Here is a 16,598-nt window from a genome sequence, read left to right as displayed (position 1 = left end):
TCTGTAGCTACAAAAGGGTGCTCCCAGTGACTGGGCAGTGCAGAACTAAGGAGTCTCAGTCTCAGAATTCTCTACGTGGTAGATCATCTAGGACTCGGATGAGGAAAATATTTTCACCCAGCATGGTGAGCCTGTGTAATTCCCAATCAGAGATTGCAGTTGAGGCCAAAAATATTGAATATTTTCAAGTAGTTAGATGTAGTTCTTATGGCTAAAAAGGATCAAGGGGTACAGAGAGAAAGCAGGAACAAAGTAATCAAATCAGCCATGATCACAATGAATGTGGGAGCAGGGTCAAAGGGCCTTGCTTCCATTTCCTTTGATTCTATATTTCACTGTCTAGGGTGAGAGAATGGAGTTGAATAAGCAAGCGGTTATCAACCATGTCAGCCATGAGCAGCATGGCTTTATGGCTGCTGTGTCATGATGTTGCCGGTCAGGGGCAATACTGGATTATCAGCCATTGTCTGGGGGCACAGCTGCCTTTCAAGGATGATGGGAGTGCAAGGGGTGCTGATCTTTCGTGTGCCAAATTGTTCTGAAATGGTCCATGGCAGGAATCAGACATGACGGATTCCACAGGAAGATAATGCAGTGAGTTTAAGATTCAGCAATAAATCTCAAGGCAGAAACCCCTCCAAAAAGATCTTGGGTACAACTCTGGTTTAGCGAGAAAAGGGAAGATGCACCTCAATATTTTTCTCAGCTTGATGTATCTGAGTTGACATCAAAGCTCATCCCAAATACTAGTTTCTAGTTCCCACGATCTTACCATTTTGATGAAAAGTGAAAGAGATTACACCTCTCATATTTTCATTTGAACTGAATGGTAGCCAAAGGCAAAACATTGGACTAATAAATCTCAAAAAGGTACTCTGAGTACCTAACTATTAAGTTACCTTCTTCATGCCAAGGGAAGCAAAAGTTTTAGTAAAATTGTTTACACAATAAGAGATAAATCATTGTGGTCAAAACTTCAATGCAAGAACATTCAGACCAAACATACCCAGAATGCAGAGAATTCCATCAGATTTTGATTTGCTGCTGTAACGTAGAATAGCTTGAACATGTCGAAGACGACTGCTGCTACAAAAAGAAAGAACAACACATAAAATATACTATTTATCTGTGTACAGCTGCCCATAATCAAAAGACTCTGCTAAGCAAGAGAGACAGTTTGATGCAGGGGATGAAATTTCGTGTAAGAGTCTTGAAAATGACCTATGTTCACAGTCAAATCATTTACATGAATGACAAATGTAGGGGACCCAGCACAGATTGTTGTGGCACTCCACTGGTCACAGGCCTCCAGTCTGAAAAGCAACCCTCCACCACCATCATGTATCTGCTACCTTCAAGCCAGTTCTGTATCCAAATGGCTAGTTCTCCCTGTATTCCATGAGATCTAACCCTTGCTAACCAGTTTCCCACAAGGAGCCTTGTCAAACACCTTACTGAGGTCCACATAGATCACGTCTACTGCTCTGCCCTCAATCCTCTTTGTTACTTTGTCAAAAAAACGAATCAAATTAATGAGACATGACCTCCCACACAAAAAAGCCATGCTGACTATCTTTGCCTATCCAAAGTCACAATGCTGTTTGCCCAAAAAAAAAACTTGCCACATATTGGTCCAGTCCTCAATAGCAGAATCAAATGAGTGAAGCTTCACAAATAAAAGGCACAATATAAGAAATGCTGACCGCTACTCAAAGAAATTTATTGAGACTTCAAGATCAGGCCTTACTCCCGTCGCCACTGAATCAACTCCACGGAGGACAGTATCCTGTCACAGGTTACCCTTAACTTCCACAAGAACAGTCTTCAAGTTCGGTGCTGGAGTGTCAATAGCTCTGACACTCCTCTTTTTATGTCAGCTTGGGCTCTCTGACTGGACGAGATTAACAGCCCCAATCAAGGAATTCATTTTCTATCATGTCCAACTGACTAACCTCATAACAATCAACACAGAAGCAACCTTTCCATATCCACACAATCAAGTCCAAAGAATCCAAAACAGAATAAAATGTGTGCTGGAGACATATAGCATCTGTTGGGAGAAAAACAAAGTTTGAGACAAAGGGTCACTGGATGTGAAATATTAACTTGTTTTTTTTCCCCCTCAACAGATGTTGCCAGGTCTGTGTTTCTCCAACATTCACAGTTGTACATTTGTGTGTTTATTTCTCAAAGAAGTTTAAGTGTTTCAAAAATGGTAGCTCACTTCGTTACCTCTAGATTTAACTATTCCAACATACTGATTGATCTCCGTATGCTTCTCTCTGTAAAGCTGTGGTTATGTCAAAATTGACTGCCATTTTCTTAACTTGCAACAGCTTCCTTTCATCTATCACCCCAAAGTTTCTTCAAGCAAATTTCAAAATACTTTTACAGTATAGATTTTAAAGGACCAAGATTCCAAAATGTATGGAAATTTAAGGATGGAATAGCCTACATTTTGAATTTTGCTGGTCAGACATCTTAACATTCATTTTTTCTTCTAAACAAACATTATTAATAAATTGATAGAGGATGCTGCTCCTCTGATCAAATTATAATGTCTATCAAAATTCATGAAAAAGGGGATTATGGTTGGATGGAAGAATTTGCAGTCATCACTTGAAACCTGATTATACAAATCATAAAGGAAGTACGATACGTGAATTGAATTCAGAATACCTCAGAATACTCTCTTTCTCACCAGAGAATAATGCACAGCATTGTGTGAAACTGAATCATGGCTTCTATCCAGTTAATAATCCAATAACATTTCACTGAAATTACAGGCAACATGGAGGTCATCAGCAGATTATCACATTAACATTAAGTGGCTCACAATAGAATGGAAATAAATCTGAATATGCTACTTCAGCCCCAACCATGGCAACACAAACATTCCATTCTCTGAAACAAGGCAGTTATTATTTGACATATTTGGCTTTGCATGGCTTGCATACTCAACTCAAAACATAATTTAAGTTCCCAAATCTATTTCTTGTGACAAAAACTAACTTACATTGCATGCAAATCACAGATTTTATTTCAGAAAGCTTCAGGAATCAAACAGACAAGAAAATACTACAGAAAATCTGTGATCCAATCCAGCCTCCAAATGTTACAAAATGAAAATCTCTTGACTCAAGGAACTAAAATTTCATTCTTTGGCCTTGCCAAATTTTGTGTTCTCAATAAAACTTATTCTTTTCCCATAAGTAGAAGTTTAATTTCAATAGTGTTTTCTTAGAGAGAGTATTACTACAACACAGGAAACGATATTCAGCCCATCAAATAAATGTTATCTCATTGTGGAGCATTTCAGTCAGTCCCAACCTACAAGTCTATTTTCCTAAAGTATCCATGCTTTTTTTTTAAATGACTTAGGATCTCCATTTCAACTACTCTCAGATAGCAAGTTCTGCATCATCACCATTTGCAAAAGCTCTTCTTCACATATACCGGCTGAAATTTCCATCTTAAATAGGTGTCCTCAAGCTTGCACATCAGGTTTTTTAAAAAAATATTCATTCATGGTATGACAAGAGTGTTGCCAGTTGGGCCCAGCATTTGTCATTCATCCCTTTTTGCCCGGACAGGTCAGTGCCTAGTTAAGAGAAAATAATATTGCTGTGGGTCTGACATCAAATGGATCCCAGGCCAGATAACGATGGCAGATTTTCTTCCCCAAAAAGGATGAGTGTACTACATTTTACAACAATTGATAATGATTGTATGGTACATTGGCTTTTTGTTCCATATTTTTGTTGAGTTCAAGTTTGACCAGCTGGCATAGTGGTATTTAAACTCACATGGCCAGAACATTAAACTGGGACTCTGGATTATACTAGTTGGAATCACTTATCTTCTGTACCGAAGCTAAACCACTCATAATACTGCACATTCCTATCCAGATCTTCCTTGCTCCCAGAACAAAATCTTCTCCAATCTAAGCTTCCAAATAAATTCCTTTGGCCCTGCAACCACTCTTATTCAATGTCCTTAGCACATTCTTATAGATCCCTGTGTCTTTCATAAAGCCTTGTGATCAGAACTAGATGTAATACTCTAGTTGTGAGCAAACCAGAGCTTTATAAAATGTCCAGCATAATTTCCTTGCATTTCTACTCAAAATTTGTGTTTAATTAGTTCATGACCCATTGCATTGTTAACTGCTCTGTCAACACATGTCATTTGTATCGATACCCACAAGTAAGGTGCTAGAAGACTGGAGGTTGGCTTACATGGTGCCACTATTTAAGATAGGTGATAAGGAACAGTCAGGGAATTGTACACTGGTGAGCCTGACATCAGTGGTGGGCAAGTTGTTGAAGGGGATTCTGAGGGAAAGGATTTACTATACATGTATTTAGAAAAACAGGGACTGATTAGAGATAGTGAACAGGGCTTTGTGAATGGAAAATTGTGTCTCACTAATTCGATCGAGCTTTTTGAAGAAGTGACAAAGAGGACTGATGAAGGCAGGATGGTTGACTTTGTCTACATAAGAGTTCAGTAAGACATTCAAGAAGATTCCACATGGTGGATTGGATAACAAGGCTAGATCACATGAAACACGGGGAGAATTAGCCATCTGGATACATAACTAGTTCAATGTTTGAACTCACTAGTCAAAAATGACCATGTGACGTTAAAGAAATTGCCTTTGCAGAATTAAAATGAAAAACCTCTTTACTTTAAAATCCAAATTCCTATATATATATACACACACACACACACACACACACACACATCTTTATCACAATTATTTAAAAAGGATGTAATCTAAATTATGCATTTGGTGGAAAGCTGGAAATAAACTAACTATACAGTCTACTTCTATGCATTTAGTAAGATGTGACGTACAGATCTTTTGAAGTACATGCAGAGTCTGGTATTCTAAAACATGCTCCAACCCCAAAATACTACCTTGCAAGAAAGCTGTTTGCTGTTAAGTTGCTTCTTACTATGTTTTATATTGAGAAGGGTGTGACAGCTTATGAGCACAGATTTTGTAGGTTAGCACTGCAGTCAGTTAAAAATAATTTTGAATGAGCAAATGTGGCCTTTAATTTTGTGTTGGCACCCCCCTTATTTCATTAATTTCCTTTTTCTAGGGCAGGTTTTTTCCAACTCGATACCATCAAGTTTGGATGTTGCTGGTTGGGTCATAATTTGCCCATCACTAATTGTCCTTGAACTGAATGGCTTGCATTCCATCGCAGGCCCCAACAAGTAAGGGTGGCAGATTTCCACCCTCAAAGGCATTAGTGAACGACATTGGTTTTTATGACAACTAACCGATGCAGGAAAATAATTCCAATCGCTCTTATCTATCATATACAGGATTGTTATGTGCATGAGAAAGTTTGTGACAATTAGTACTAAATACTGCTTAGAGTCAGAAAAAAAAATGTAATATTGATTTGGTAGTGTGATTGTGGAAATGATCAGAGGTGCATGTGCATAAATGTTTAAAGGTAGTCAGAGATGTACAGCGTGAAAACAGACTCTTGGAATCAACTGGTCCATTCTAACCAGATATCCTAAATTAATCTACTTCCTATTCATATAACCATCCAGATGCCTTTTTGACCTTCTAATTGTATCAGCCTCCACCACTTTCTCTGGCAGCTCATTCCATACATGCACCATCGATTGTATGAAGAAAAACTTGCTCCTTAGATCCAAAGAACAAAGAAAATTTACAGCCCAGGAACAGGCCCTTCGGCCCTCCAAGCCTGAGCCGATCCAAACCTTCTGTCTAAACCGGTCGCCCACCTCTGCTGGCAACATGTTCCAGACACCCACCACCGTGTCAAGCACTTGCCGCATGTATCCCTCTTAAAATTTACACCTCTCACCTTGAAAGCGTGACCTCTTGTTATTGAATCCTTCACCTCGGGAAAAAGCTTGTCTCTGTCCACATCCTTTCGGTAATGTGGCAACCAGAACTGTACACAGTATTCTAAATGCGGCCGAACCAATGTCGTGTACAATTTTAACATGACCTGCCAGCTCGTATACTCAATACCCCGTCCAATGAAGGCAAGCATACCAGATGCCTTCTTGACCACTCTATCCACCTGTGCAGCAACCTTCAGGGTACAATGGACCTGCACTCCCAGATCTCTCCGCCCATCAACTTTTCCAAAGGCTCTTCCGTTCATTGTATAGTGCACTCTAGAATTAGTCTTCCCTAAATGCATCACGTCACAATTGTCTGGATCGAACTCCATCTGCCACTTCTCCGCCCAACTCTCCAGTCTATCTATATCCTCCTGTATTCTTTGACAGTCCCTTATGGTTTCTGCTACTCCACCAATCTTCGTGTCATCTGCAAACCTACTGATCATACCAACAGTGCCCTCTTCTAGATCATTTATGTATATCACAAACAACAGTGGCCCCAACACTGACCCCTGTGGAACACAACTGGTCACCTTTCTCCATTTCGAGAAACTACTGTCTCCTGTTGCTCAACCAGTTCTTTATCTACCCAGCTAGAACACCCTACACACCATGTGACTTCACTTTCTCTATTAGTTTACCACGGAGAACTTGATCAAACGCCTTACTAAAATCCATGTATATAACATCAACAGCCCTTCTTTAATCTATCAACTTGGTCACTTCCTCAAAGTACATAGAACATAACAGCGCAGTACAGGCCCTTCGGCCCTCAATGTTGCGCCGCCCTGTCATACTAATCTGAAGCCCATCCATCTACACTATTCCATTTACATCCATGTGCCTGTCCAATGAAGACTTAAATGAACTTAAACTTGGTGAATCTACCACCATTGCAGGCAATGTATTCCATACCCTTACTACTCTCTGAGTAAAGAAACTACCTCTGACATCTGTCTTATACCTATCGCCCCTCACTTTAAAGTTGTGTCCCCTCGTGTTTGCCTTCCCCATGCTTGGAAAAAGGCTCTCCCTGTCCACCCTATCTAACCCTCTGATTATCTTGTCTGTCTCTATTAAGTAACCTCTCAACCTTCTCTCTAGCGAGAACAGCCTCAAGGCCCTCAGCCTTTCCTCATAAGACATTCCCTCCATACCAGGCAACATCCTAGTAAATCTCCTCTGCACCCACTCCAAAGCTTCCACATCCTTCTTATAATGCGGTGACCAGAACTGCACACAATACTCCAAGTGTGGCCGCACCAGAGCTTTGTACAGCTGCAGCATAAGCTCCTGGTTCCGGAGCTCAATCCCTCTATTAATAAAGGCCAAAACACTGTATGCCTTCTCAACAACCCTGTCAATCTGGGTGGCAACTTTCAGGGATCTGTGTACATGGACACAGTGATCCTTCTGCTCATCCTCACTCCCTAGAATCCTACCATTCGCCCAGTTCTCTGCATTCCAATTACTCCGTATCACCTCACACTTGTCCACTTTAAACTCCATTTGCCACCTCTCAGCCTAGCTCTGCATCCTAGACGAACATGTTCCATCAACTACAACCCTCTGTTTTCTTTCAGTAAGCCAATTACTTATCCAAACTGCTATGTCTCCCACAATCCCTAGTACTCTATTAAGTTGGTAAGGCATGATCTCCACTGCACAAAATCATGTTGCCTATCACTTTTAAATGTTTTTATCCTTTTAAATGTTTTTCCCTCTCACTTTAAACTATGCCCTCTAGTTTTGGACTCCCGAAATGTAGAGAAGACAGACCTTGGATATTCACCCTATCTATGCCCCTCGTGATTTTATAAACCTCTACGAATGTCACCAGTCAGTCTCTGGCACTCCAGGGAAAACAGCCCCAGCCTATTCAGCCTCCCCTGATAGGAAAGATGTTGTTAAACATGAAAGGCTATGGCAAGAAGACCAGAACTGACCAAACCAATATCCTGTACAACATGACACCCCAACTCCGGTACTCAATGACCAATGAAGCCAAGCATGCCAAATGCCTTCATCTCTCTCCAAAGGCAATCTGTCCTTACTAAAGTGTGGTGCCCAGATCTATTCTAGTACCCCAAATGGAGTCTAATCAGGGTTTTGTCTGGCTGCAGCATAACATACACATCGTTGTACTCCAGCCTTCTAGACCAACACTCAATCAGCTTTATTGATTTTCCTCTCTCCCTATTTCTGGCATTTTAATGATCAAAACACCAGAGACCCCAACTCTTTCTGGAAACCCACTGTAACTTCATATCATTTAGAAAATACTTATTTATGATTTTATGATCCAAAATATGAATTAGTGAGATTGTCTACTTAACTATATCTGCCACAGGTTTGCCCATTCACCTAAGCTATCAATATCCCTTTGTAATTTTAGAAGGACAGAACCCAGACCTATAGCTCTAGCTCAGAGCTGGCAGTCACAGATTGGCAGCGAAGGTCCATTACTGAGACCTCTGAGCCTGTTATTGAGACCTAGGAGCCTGTTTCTGAAACTCCAGCCCATGTCAAGCAGTGACTGAAGGAGCAGCAGAGGAGGAACAAGAAGAAAGAAGAACTCTATTGCAGTAAAATCTTGCAATATATTCAGTATTTCAAGATGGTGAGAGAGCATAGCAACACTGTATAACAAACAAAAACACACTTCACTGCACTTTAAAAAAAAATACATGTGACAATAAATGCAAGTCTAAACCTAACACTATCATCAGCAAATTTGGATATATGACTTTCCATGCCATTATCCAAGATGTTAATAAGTAATCATAAACTATCTGGAAAGTTAAGTAATTAAATGTTGACAATGTTAAACTTTTACAGTAAACAAAAACAGATCAGGGGCCACAATCAGACTGAAAATGAAAACAACAGTTTCATGTCAGAAGGCAAGTTTACTTTGTGGCAGCCCAAACTGTCAAAACTGGAAAGCAGTCCTAAAACTTCCAAATTTAAGAAATTTAACAGTTAAGATAGAAATAATATTATACAAAAACCAAAAAGAACTGTGGATGCCCTAAGTCAGAAACAAAAACCGAAGTTGGTGGAAAAGCTCAGCAGATCTGGCAGCATCTGTGAAGAGAAATCAAAGTTGACATTGTGAGTCACTGGGCCTGAAACACCAACTTTGATTTCTCTTCACAAATGCTGCCAGAAGTGCTCAGCTTTTCTACCAACTTCGGTTTTTGTTGGAAATGATATTACATTGGGATTGTGTCTGTAAAAGATCTTACTGGGAAAAGGATTGCTGTTTATGCTAAGATTTTTCAAAGTCTCATGTATACACATGTAGCCTTTTTGTTGGTGTTACAAACTGGTGTTCGTTTGATTAAAGTACATAAACAATTTCATGTGAATATGTTCAGTAACTGACCAACACAGTAAACAATTGCAAAAAAAATCCACTAAACTAGGTTTCATACAACATATGAATGTCTAATATCACCATTAACTGGAACTACAACATATTGAAACAAGCCATTACAACCCTCTCAAAACCCGATGTTATGAAGATGTGGACGTACTGTACCTTTAAGAGCATTAAAAGCTAGCAGAACTACCTGACAGCACCACATGTTCTGAATAAGGTAACAACATAACACTTGGTCGAAAGCTAGATAAGCTGGGTTGCCTGGAAACAATAAAACAGATTTGAATTCGGCCAGTTTAAATTATGCCCCAAAAAATACCAAACTCCAATCAAGTTTGTCAATATACTAAATTCAATCTAAAAAGCTAATGACACAATCCGATGTTCTGCAGGTATATGAATGAGTAAAATTGAACAGTTGGGAGGAGAACTGCCAAGCCAATGACATCTGCAGAATGCCCGGGGAATAGCTTTCAAAAGGTACTTTAATCAATCTGTGATCTGTGAAGCATAATCCCTAAAAGAATAAGAAAGGAAGACACCGGAAGATCCAAATAGAAGATTCAATAGCTGGCTGGCTTTGAAAACTTGAATTTTTGTAAGTTTCAATTGGGGGTTTTATCAGACTATAGAAGGGCAAGTAAAAGATAGGTTAGAGGAAGGAATTGTAAATAGTTGTTAGTTAATTATTCTGCTATACCTTAAGAAATAAAGTTGTTACTTTTTACTTTAACTAGTTCTTGGCCTCTTGAATTTTCACAGATTACTGGACGGGATAAAACTTTTGTGTTGCTGGTTTAAATTAAGGAGGAGGGTTTAGCCAATGTCATAACATCCTAACCTACATTTAGACTCAAAACAGTTTAAATAGCCATTTTTGTTTTGATGACAGAGTTAAGAACTGCCAAGATTCGTACAGCCTGAAGATAAAGAAATTCACTATAGGAAAATAACAGCAAAGTCATTAAAATTGAATAACTGCAGGTAATCTGTAGCCTGCTCAAATATATTTTATAGATAATATTTTCCAGTTCCAATTACGTCATGAATTTTATATTCATTATGGCATGTGGGAGTCACGGTCAAAATCAGCACTTATTAACAAACTCTAATTGTCCTGGATAAAGTGGTCATAAACCTTTTTGTAAAAAATACAACTGAGTTTATTACGAGACTGCTTCAAACGCAGTTAAGAGTCAACAATATTGCCTTGGATTTGAAGTCACAAATCAGCTCAGCCTAAAGGTAACAGATTTATTTTCAAAGATGTTAGCACAAAATGGATTTATATGACAAGTTATTTTATCTAGCAAATGCAAATACCTAAAGCCAAGTAATCATTTTAAATTCAGCAAATAAGGTGATTAGTCCATCACAGTTTTCAGAAGGGACATCCTCAATAATAAGCAGTACAGTCTGTCTCTCCACAAGTGCATGACTGTTTTTACTGCAACCCCAATCGAGGAGGTTGGTTTGTTCTGAACCCGTTTCGCAAACAATACTCTCAGCATTGTAGTTCAAAGCTTATCGTTGGACAGATAGCATTGGTCACAAAGAACTTGTTGGTAAAATTCAATGCTTCTTATTCCTTATATCCAAAGAAATGTCCAAGGAAGGTTGCCGTCTGTGGATAGGCTGCAAGAGGATTATGGAGATCATCATGGATGGTAAATGAAGTTCACTGCAGACAGTTTCAACCAGCTGATAGGTTTTCCACCTGTTGGTATATGCTCAGGGACATGTCGTTTGCATGGAAGTGGGCTAGGTTCTGGTTATGATGCACATTGATGCATTCAACTAGGGTGTCAACAAAATGGCGACCGTGATGACCAATGTCATAAAAGGTACACAATGCTCTGACATAGAATATGATAGAAATGACCCCAATGTCTCGAATATTGTAGCAGCATATCCCATTTACATCCAGCAAGTATGTCAAATAAGTCCACTCTAGTTTGGATCTAAGCTGCCATTTTTTTCAGATGCCCCCAAAAGGACAAAGTCCCACTGGGTTAGGATCATGCTTTAGTCTCGAAGCATTCATACAGACATGCAATTATTTTATTAGTCTGGCATGTGAATGTCAAAAATAAGTTTATAGGTAGATTGACAGATAATTCCTTGTGCTGGAGATGTCTGAACAATGTGATGTCTTTACTATGAAACAGTACCAAGTACAGAGAAGGGGGCTTGAGTGACACAGAGGAGATTGGAATGAACGAACGAACAAACTGGAGAGAAGTGGCTGTTGGCATGTATTTTGTATCATGATTTGGAGAGGCCGGTGTTGGACTGGGGTGTACAAAGTTGTGTGATTTTTAACTTTGTATTTTGTATGTTCAACACTGTTGTGGTTTACACTGACACCTTGGACAGTGCATTTGCCATGCGTCTCTTTCCCTGCTTAAGGTGGACTCTAAAATACCCAGTACAAATACATATTTCAACAACTGTCCCAAACAAAGCTGAAAGCACTCTGGATAGCTTTAGGAGCAGGTCAGTGAACCATAATGTATCATAGGCATCTGTGAGGTTCAGCAACACATTGCTCAAGTCCAGTTTTATGAAATGTTATTTTCCATATTGGTGGATCCAAACTCAATAACATGATCTGTCCCATATGCAAATCAGTTAAGTTGACATTCAAGTTGGGGTCTCCTTCTCGAGATATGCTCCACAGGATAAGATGCTCAAAAGTCTTACAGCATTCAAAAATTAGTATAATCAGTTCAAAGTTGGCTGAGGTGAGGTCTTTTCCCGATTTTGGAACAGCATGGACTTTTGACATAAGCTACCCGACAAGGATCGAGTTTGATGCATTGCTTTTTGAGTAGAACACGTCAGCCAGGCATGAGCAAAGGGTTCAAATTGTTTCAGGAATTCTGGTACAATGTTGTCCTTTCTCACTGCTTTCTCATATGTCAGACCTCCTTAACACTTTCTCCAGTTCCAGTTGCCAGTTTTTTTTTTCCAGTTAATTACAGATAATGTGCTTTGCTTCATTGTCCAACAGTATCCTTGCTACATGGTATGGATGACTAAGAATTCAATTTCTGGTGACTGATGGGTGATATAGATTTTTGGGATGCTCCAAGACAGTACATCAGTGATGGACAGAGTCAATGGATTCCACAGCAATAGATTTAGCCCAAACTATGCAGTCCTGCAACTCCAGTTGTGCATGATGTGAACAATTAAATAATCATCTGGGAAGGTGGTTCCACAAATATCCCATGCTCAATAATGGAGAAACCCAACATATCAGGAGCTGCAAGAAATAAAAATAAAGAATCTACGACACTGACTGCTTCTCAACCTCACTGGGCACAGACTTCCAGTTGGGAAAACACCCCTCAAATCACCATCCACTGCACCTTGTCACTCAGCCAATTGCTGATCCAATTCAAATCAAAGATTTTGAAGCAGAACCTGAAACAAAGCTTGACACATTTGGGGTCAGGATCCAAAATGGGGAACACAAGCTGAAATTTCAGCATCACATCTCTTTTCTAAATTAATTAATTCAGCCAAGACTCATTTATGCCACTATGTTTGACAGGTTGAACAGCAGCAGTTGCTGGGATCTTGAAGTTGGATGTGAAAGCTCTTCTTCCTCTGATACTGCTAAAATCTGGAGTTTTCTACCTGCTGCTAGAATTGCATGTGAGAAAATCTATTTTACTGAATTTACTGAAAGGTTGTGTTTATGGGGATATTATATTGGAACAACTGATTATTATTTTGTTAAGCATTTCAATAGCATTACAGTTACACCTATTCTTTTCTTTTTATTTTGTTTGTGTTTTAACTGTATTGTATTTTGTTTTTATTGTATTTTGTTTTAATTGTACTGTGTTTTGTTTGAAGTTGAGTAATTTGACCAATCAAATTGTATCTGGAACACATCACCTTACACTTGCCTTTAAAAGAGAATGACGTTAGAATCTGGGCTGTCTCCTTAATATTTTTTGAGAGGTTTGGTCTGGTTGATAACAACATGAAAAAAAGACTTGAAAAATATCAAAAGAAGTTAGAAAAAAGAAAGAATAATAATCAATTTCTATTCTGACTTGTTTCATCCACACTTTCAAAAAAAAAGAAAAATGTTACTTTAAAATGTAATTAGCAAAATAAGTCTTGAACTCAGTGGGGTGTAGCTGGCTCAGCCCATCAGAATAAATATCTGCAAAGGTTTGTTAAAAACTGCACATGCTCCAACATGGCTTGCATCATTGCTTTCTATTCTCACATTGCACGATCCAAATGAAGAGAAATACGGGAGTTGGAGACAAGCATGAAGCTTTTTCATCCTTGTTCACGAAACCATCTGACACAAAAAAAGTTCACAAAGTAATTTCTTTCAATGCCCAAAGGCCCTGAATTTTCTTTGTGTACTCTCTAATTACACACAGTGCCTCAGGCCTCAAAGCTTAAATACAGAAAATATAACAGAAGGTTCATAGCCACATTTAAAGCAGACCACGACAAACATATAATTATCCAATGCATTTTAGAAATTTGAACTCATTTTAATTACTAAATGTTGCACATAAACAAAGCTCTTAGCTAACAATAAAAATAAATAATTTTAGAAAAAGATCTTGATGCACCAAGGTCACCATTATATAATAATTCAGAAATCAGTTTCCTGCATTACCTGTCAAAATAAGAACCACGAAATATCAAACACCAATGCTTTGTTGGGTGCCATATATCACTTGTCAAGCTGTAGTGAGAAGATACAATATACGAAAATATGGGGTAATGCACTGTGGCCAGGATAGAGGAGTTAAATTTTATTTAAATGGCTAAAGACTGCCGGAAGTTGCAGCAAATTACAAAAATCCAGCATCCAGGTTCAGCAGTTAATAGGGAAGGCACATGGAAGGCTTGCCTTTTTTTCCCCAAAGGAATCTAATATAAATGTAGGGAAGCTTTGTCAATGTAGTAGTTAGACCACAGCTGGAGTACTATAAACAGTTTTGAGCCCCTTATCTAAGGAAAGATTTACTTGCAGTGGAGGCAATTTCACTTTGCAGAATCCCTGGTAAGGAAGAAAAGAAAGGCTCAGGAGAGAAGAATGACAGGCGACCTTATTGAAACCTACAAGTTTCCGAGGAGACTTGACAGGGTAGATGTGGAAAGTTTGTTTCACCTTGTGGGAGAGTCCAGGGCCAGAGGTCATAATCTCAGATTAATAGGTTGCCCACTCACATCAGAAGAGAGGGGTGGGTGGGAAATGATGGCAGGAGGGGCATGTATGAGAGAGAGTCACAGGTAGCCAGAGTCAGGGTTAGGAAGGAAAGGGGAAGATCGGGGTAGGATGGCCAGAGACGTGGGAAGGCGCAGGAGAGCCACAATGGGGCACAAAATAACGAGGGGGAGAAAAAAAAACGAGACAGATCACACATGATCTGGTACTGCGTCCCTTCAGAGCTGAAACGAAACGCTACGGTATAACGGGAAAAAAATCAGTTCCACACAAAAGAAAATGACATCCTAATGCAATCATGGGGTTGGATTTGACGGGGACAAAACCGGGGAGAGTATTTTTATTTTCCTCCCTATCAGAAGGAAAAAATGCAAAGAACAAGAGGAAACCGAATAGCATTCTAAAGGTTATTTACAGAAATTGCTATTTCTACAACAGAAATTGCCAGGCGCCCTGCGGGTTTAAGAGATGATCGGTGAGGCAGGGGTCCGGTGCCTGTCGACGGTCCCCCCCCCCCACCCCGCGCGCGGACACAAGCCCCGGGCGTTTGAATATTTGAATCGCGTTCCATTAACGGCCGCTCGCTCTACCTGACAAACGGGCTGAAAGTTTCCGACCGCACGTTCCTCCAGGCAGGCAGCGGCCGCGCCTTTCCCGCACAAGCCTCTTGGAGAATCGATAGCATCGCAGCTCCTTTTCTGCTCTCGCTTATTTTTGAAACAAAAGGTGCTTTTCCTTCTTCTTCTTCTTCTTCTTCCTTCGTCTCCGTTGTTGTTGTTGTCACCGTCTCGCCGGTCGGTGGGCGGGGCGTGAAGCCGGGTCGAGATAATCGAGGAGTAATCACGCAACGGGAGCCATCACCGGCATTTCATCATGAATGGCAGCCGAGCAAATACCAACTGCGGGGACAGGAGAAAGATAGGGGAGGCTAGAGGCTGCCTTACAACGTACGCGACGCGGGTTCCCACCGTTCTACGGTTTCATTTGCCATCAGTGTGAGTTTTAAAATCTCGCTCTGTTTTTGAGCTAAAGTGGGTGATTTTGATACTGATTTTAATGTTTCGAGGCAGTGGCACAATTACTCCCCACCCCCACCGTTGATTTTGAACATGGTCGGTTCCTCCCCTTTGCCCCGCCCCCTCAACATCTGGAATGTATTTTTTTGACTGTGGGTAGTGGAGGAACCTGGAAAACCCAGGAGGGAGGGTGCATTAGAGACTTAAAAAATTGCCCTGTGGCTTTCTCTAAAGTGGATTTTTAAAAAACTGAGCACTTTTGTGGAATTGAACGTCCACCACAAAATAGTCACGACAGAGATTGGAGGACTGCATTGTCTTTTCTCGCACTGCTATATTAATTGCAACATACATTGCAATTTTTTTACCAGGTTACCAACTCAGCCAAATACAGATATCGATATGTGCAGATATATCCTGACACACCAATGGAGCACATGGGATTTGAACCCAGGCTTCCTAACATGGAGGCACACCACAGGAGCCCATATGCTCAATTACATACTGTACTTCATTGGCAGTTGTTTGTTTTGGATGTAGGTTTGCTTGCTGAGCTAGAAGGTTTGTTTTCAGCTGTTTTGTCACCATACTAGGTAATCTCTTCAGTGAGTCTCTGAGTAACCACTTAGTATGGTGACGAAACATCTGAAAACGAACCTTCCAGATCAGCGAACAAACCTACATCCAGAACCTCAACCTGAGCTACAAATCTTCTCAAAATCAAATAGTTCTTTGTTTGATTATGTACTTCATCTGTGTTCATTTCTGAATACAAAAGAAAATCCATTAACCAGGTGTTTTAGTAAACAAATTTATTATCAAAGCAAGACTTTTTCAACAACGATGCAGAGGTAACAAATTGTTGGAGAAACTCAATGTCTGGTAGCATCTGTGAAGAGAAGACAGAAGTAAGGTTGAGTCCAGAGACTCTTCAGAACACTTGTGAAGTTTCTCCAACGGTTTCTGTTTTTGTTTGTTTCAGAACTTGAGAATCTGTAATTCTTCTATTAAAGATGCAAAGGTGATTAACACATTTGTAGCATGAAAGTATAAATATTATCTTTCTAAACAAATTAAGAAA

At 39.8% G+C, this 16,598-nt stretch overlaps 1 protein-coding gene across 4 annotated transcripts in view; it reads right to left on the bottom strand.

The window, feature by feature from the left end:
• dnaaf9 (dynein axonemal assembly factor 9) overlaps window positions 1–15,396 on the bottom strand; it is a 227,511-nt gene extending 212,115 nt beyond the window's left edge. Inside the window, exons 1-2 of one of the 4 annotated variants that reach the window (XM_043696504.1) lie at window positions 15,092–15,396; window positions 1,007–1,086 (exon numbers count right to left, since the gene is read on the bottom strand). In XM_043696504.1, the coding sequence (XP_043552439.1) occupies window positions 1,007–1,086; window positions 15,092–15,186 (175 nt within the window). In that variant the 5' untranslated portion in view covers window positions 15,187–15,396. The remainder of the gene's footprint in view (window positions 1–1,006; window positions 1,087–15,091) is intronic. The other 3 variants (XM_043696418.1, XM_043696328.1, XM_043696586.1) reach the window with 3 other exon arrangements.
• Window positions 15,397–16,598: the final 1,202 nt, after the last annotated feature.

Source organism: Chiloscyllium plagiosum, chromosome 1, assembly GCF_004010195.1.
Source record: "Chiloscyllium plagiosum isolate BGI_BamShark_2017 chromosome 1, ASM401019v2, whole genome shotgun sequence".
Classification (NCBI taxonomy): Eukaryota; Metazoa; Chordata; class Chondrichthyes; order Orectolobiformes; family Hemiscylliidae; genus Chiloscyllium; species Chiloscyllium plagiosum.
The sequence above is the reverse complement of the archived record's forward strand: the minus strand, read 5'-3'. Positions and strand labels throughout refer to the sequence as shown.